Raw genomic sequence first — 4,459 nt, forward strand, 5'->3', positions numbered from 1 at the left:
TAGAGAGTTTTGACCTACACTGCAATATGACTTTATAATAAGAAAGCAGCTATTCTTTGCACCTCAATCATCTGTAGCTATTTTGATCCTGTTTCCAAAATCAAAAAGTAATGTTGACGGCTAGGCATATAGGTCACTTGGCAGAGTGCATGCTTAGCATGTATGAAGTCTTGGGCTCGATCCTCCCACCCCAGCCTGGTGATTAATACCTGTAATCCTAACACTTGGGAGATGGAGGCAGCAGGGTCAGGAGTTCAAAGTCATCCTTAGTTACATAATGAGTTCAGAGCTAGCCTTGATTACATGAAACCCTGTCTCAACCTGTCCCCAAAACAAAACAAACAAAAAACAACAAAAAAACCCCCAAAAACAAACAAAAAAATCCAAAAAAAAAAAAAAAAAAAAAACAAACCACCACCAAAAACCAAAAACCATAAAACACCTTTTTAAAAAAAAGTCAGAGGCTTAGAGAAGTGGCCGTCCTGCTCCTTGTGCTGGGTCAGAGACTTCCCCGGGATGGTGTAGATTGGCTGGCGGACTCTGCTGGAGACTTCAGTGAAAAAGCAGCCGAAGACAAACCTCGCTGGGTCCTACGACTGTCTAAGGAGCTGAATTGGGCACTCTTCAGGACGTGTGTGGATTGTGAGCTATTGCAGCACTCTGTTCTTAGGACCTATTCCTTGAACATGTGGGAGAAACATATCCAAAAGATGCGCAGTTAACTGAAGGAGGACAGGAGAATCCAGACTCCGGGTGACATCAGAGCTCCTTTTCAACAGCCTTCTCAGTTTCCTTTCTCAGAAAGCAGAGACTCAAACCTTGGAGACAGACGAACACAGACATGTGCAGTTGATGAGCAGCAAAGGCTAAAAAAAGAAAAGCAGTCCGTCTACTGTGTCCCCTTGCCACTAAATACTGAAGTATTAAGGGAGAGATTCTGCTGCTGCTTCTCACTTGGCGACCAGCTCTGTGGTCTGCATTGAAGTTTGCCTGCCTTTTCTCTTGTCATTGCCAGAAGAAAAATCCTGGTCAGAATGTCACAGTGCATCCCTCTCTGATTGCTATGGATGGTGATAAACTGACACTTCTTAAAGTTGCATATCACCCACCAACAGAAAACCATTCTTTAAAGTGAATAGAAACCCAGCCCCTGTGAACACTTCTATTGAACATGACTCATGGAGAAGAGCTTGGCTCTGATGTGCATCAGGATTCTACTGTTTTAACTTACCTAGAAGGATTACGAATGCATGAGGCAGCTGGGGGATCAGGTACTGCCGTTGACAAAAAGTCTGCTGGCCACAATGAAGAAGACCAGAACTTTAACATTTCTGGCAGTGCATTTCCCACCTGTCAAAGTAATGGTCCAGTTCTCAATACACATTCGTACCAGGGATCTGGCATGCTGCATCTCAAAAAAGCCAGGCTGTTGCAGTCTTCTGAGGACTGGAATGCAGCAAAGCGGAAGAGGCTGTCTGATTCCATCGTGAATCTAAACGTAAAGAAGGAAGCTTTGCTAGCTGGTATGGTTGACAGTGTGCCTAAAGGCAAGCAGGATAGCACATTACTGGCCTCTTTGCTTCAGTCATTCAGCTCTAGGCTGCAGACTGTTGCTCTGTCACAGAAAATTAGGCAGAGCCTGAAGGAGCAAGAATATGCCCCCAGCCATGATTCTTTAAAAGTAGAGAAGGATTTAAGGTGCTATGGTGTGGCCTCAAGTCACTTAAAAACTTTGTTGAAGAAAAGTAAAGCTAAAGTTCAGAAGTCTGATCCCAATCTTCCTGATGTAACTAAAAACCTCATCAGAGAGAGGTTTGTAGAGTCCCCTCACCATGTTGGACAAAGTGGAACAAAGGTCATGAGCGAACCTTTGTTGTGTGCTGCAAGATTGCAGGCCGTTGCAAGCATGGTAGAAAAAAGGGCTAGCCCTGCCACCTCCCCCAAACCCAGTGTTGCCTGTAGCCAGTTGGCATTACTCCTTTCCAGCAAAGCCCATCTGCAGCAGTATTCTCGGGAACATGCTTTAAAAACACAGAATGCAAATCAAGCAGCAAGTGAAAGACTTGCTGCCATGGCCAGACTGCAAGAAAATGGCCAGAAAGATGCAGGCAATTTCCAGCTCTCAAAAGGAATGTCCAGCCATCTCAATGGACAGGCCAGAACATCATCATCCAGCAAACTGGTGGCTAGCAGGAGTAATGCTTCCACATTTCAGAAACCAATGGCTGTTGTCCCTTCTTCCCCTAAGAATTCGGGCTACAAAAACTCACTGGAAAGAAACAGTACAAAGCAAGCTGCTAATAACAGTTTGCTTTTACATCTCCTCAAAAGCCAAACCATCCCCAAGACAATGAATGGACACAGCCAGAATGAGAGAGGAAGTAGTTTTGAGGACAGTAGTACACCTACCACTGTTGATGAGTATTCGGATAACAACCCCAGCTTTACAGATGACAGCAGTGGTGACGAAAGCTCCTATTCCAACTGTGTTCCCATAGACTTGTCTTGCAAACATCGGATCGAAAAACCCGAAGCTGACCAGCCAGTTTCTCTTGATAACCTAACTCAGTCCTTGTTAAACACGTGGGATCCCAAAGTCCCAGATCTGGACATCAAAGAAGATCAAGATACCTCAGAATTCTAAGCTGAATTCACATCAGAAAGTAACTCTTCTTCAGTTGCTACTTGGCCATAAGAATGAAGAAAGTGTAGAAAAGAATGCCAGCCCTCAGGAAGTCCACAGTGATGTTACAAAGTTCAGTCCGCAGAATTACACAAGGACTTCTGTAATTGAAAGCCCCAGTACCAACAGGACTACCCCGGTGAGCACTCCTCCACTGCATGCATCAACCAAAGCAGAGTCCCCCATCAATCTTTCTCAACACTCTCTGGTAATCAAGTGGAATTCCCCACCATATGCCTGTAGTACTCCAGCCGCAAAGCTAACAAATGTCGGGTCTAACCACTTGATGGCCTTCACAAAAAGGAAAGAATCGCAAACAGAGAAAGCGGCCCTAAATGAAGGAACACAGAATTCTGCAACATTCAGTGCCAGTAAACTGTTACAGAATTTGGCGCAGTGTGGAATGCAGTCTTCCGTGCCAGTAGAGGAGCAAAGACCCAGCAAACAGCTGCTGAGTGGAAACACAGATAAACCCCTTGGTATGATTGATAGATTAAATAGCCCTCTGCTCTCAAGTAAAACACAAGCAGTTGAAGAAAACAAAACATTCAGCACTCAGCCGGCAGGACCGGAACCAGGACTTCCTGTTTCTGAAATAGAAAATCTGCTGGAGAGACGCACTGTCCTCCAATTGCTCCTGGGAAATTCCAACAAAGGGAAGAGTGAAAAGAAAGAGAAGATCCCTTTGAGAGATGAAAGCACTCAAGAACATTCAGAGAGAGCTTTAAGTGAGCAGATACTGATGGTGAAAATAAAATCTGAGCCGTGTGATGACTTCCAAATTCCTAACACAAACGTGCATTTGAGCCATGATGCTAAGGGTGCCCCATTCTTAGGGATGGCTCCCACCATGCAGAAGAGCACAACTGCCTTACCAGTGTCTGAGGACTTTAAATCAGAGCCCCCTTCACCTCAGGATTTTTCCTTCTCAAAGAATGGTCTGTTAAGTCGATTACTGAGACAGAATCAAGAGAGTTACCCAGCAGATGATCCAGACAAGAGTCACAGAAATAGTGAGCTGACTCCCCTGGAATCAAAAAACCTTTGCATGGTCCCTAAGAAAAGGAAGCTTTATACTGAGCCGCTGGAAAATCCATTTAAGGAAATGAAAAATAGCTCTGTCGATGCTGCAAATAATCACAGTGCCCCGGAAGTGCTCTATGGGTCCTTGCTTAATCAGGAAGAGCTGAAATTTAGCCGAGGTGATCTTGACTATAAATATCCCACTGGTCATAGTTCTACCAGTGATAGTGAACATAGGAGTTGGGCCAGGGAAAACAAAAGCTTCAATGTTCTGAAACAGCTGCTTCTCTCAGAAAACTGTGTGCGAGATTTGTCCCCACAGAGGAGTAACTCTGTCATCGACAGCAAAAAGAAAGAACACAAAAACAATGTGACCAATAGCAAATCTGAATTTAGCATTTCTTCTTTAAATGGGCTGATGTATAGTTCCCCTCAGCCCAGCAGCTGTGTGGATAATAGGACATTTTCATACCCTGGAGTGGTAAAGACTCCTCTGAGCCCTCCTTTCCAGGAGCACTTGGGCTGTGTGGGGTCCAGACCGGAACCTGGACTTTTGAATGGGTGTTCCATGCCCATGCCCAGTGAGAAGGGACCTGTTAAGTGGGTCATCACAGATGTGGACAAGAATGAGTATGAAAAAGATTCTCCAAGACTGACCAAAACTAACCCAATCCTCTATTATATGCTCCAGAAAGGAGGCAATTCTGTTACCACTCGAGAAACACAGGACAACGAAATCTGGAGGGAGCCTTC

At 44.8% G+C, this 4,459-nt stretch overlaps 1 protein-coding gene across 1 annotated transcript in view; it reads left to right on the forward strand.

The window, feature by feature from the left end:
- The first annotated feature begins 603 nt into the window (after positions 1 to 603).
- The window catches only part of LOC103746858 (nuclear receptor-interacting protein 1-like), a 6,453-nt gene continuing 2,597 nt past the window's right edge, over positions 604 to 4,459 (forward strand). Inside the window, 2 exon segments of the mRNA XM_008849142.3 lie at positions 604 to 2,634; positions 2,636 to 4,453. Coding sequence (XP_008847364.1) covers positions 1,172 to 2,634; positions 2,636 to 4,453 — 3,281 coding nt within the window. The 5' untranslated portion in view covers positions 604 to 1,171.

This window comes from Nannospalax galili, unplaced genomic scaffold, assembly GCF_000622305.1.
Source record: "Nannospalax galili isolate Female #2095 unplaced genomic scaffold, S.galili_v1.0 scaffold140, whole genome shotgun sequence".
NCBI classification, from domain to species: domain Eukaryota; kingdom Metazoa; phylum Chordata; class Mammalia; order Rodentia; family Spalacidae; genus Nannospalax; species Nannospalax galili.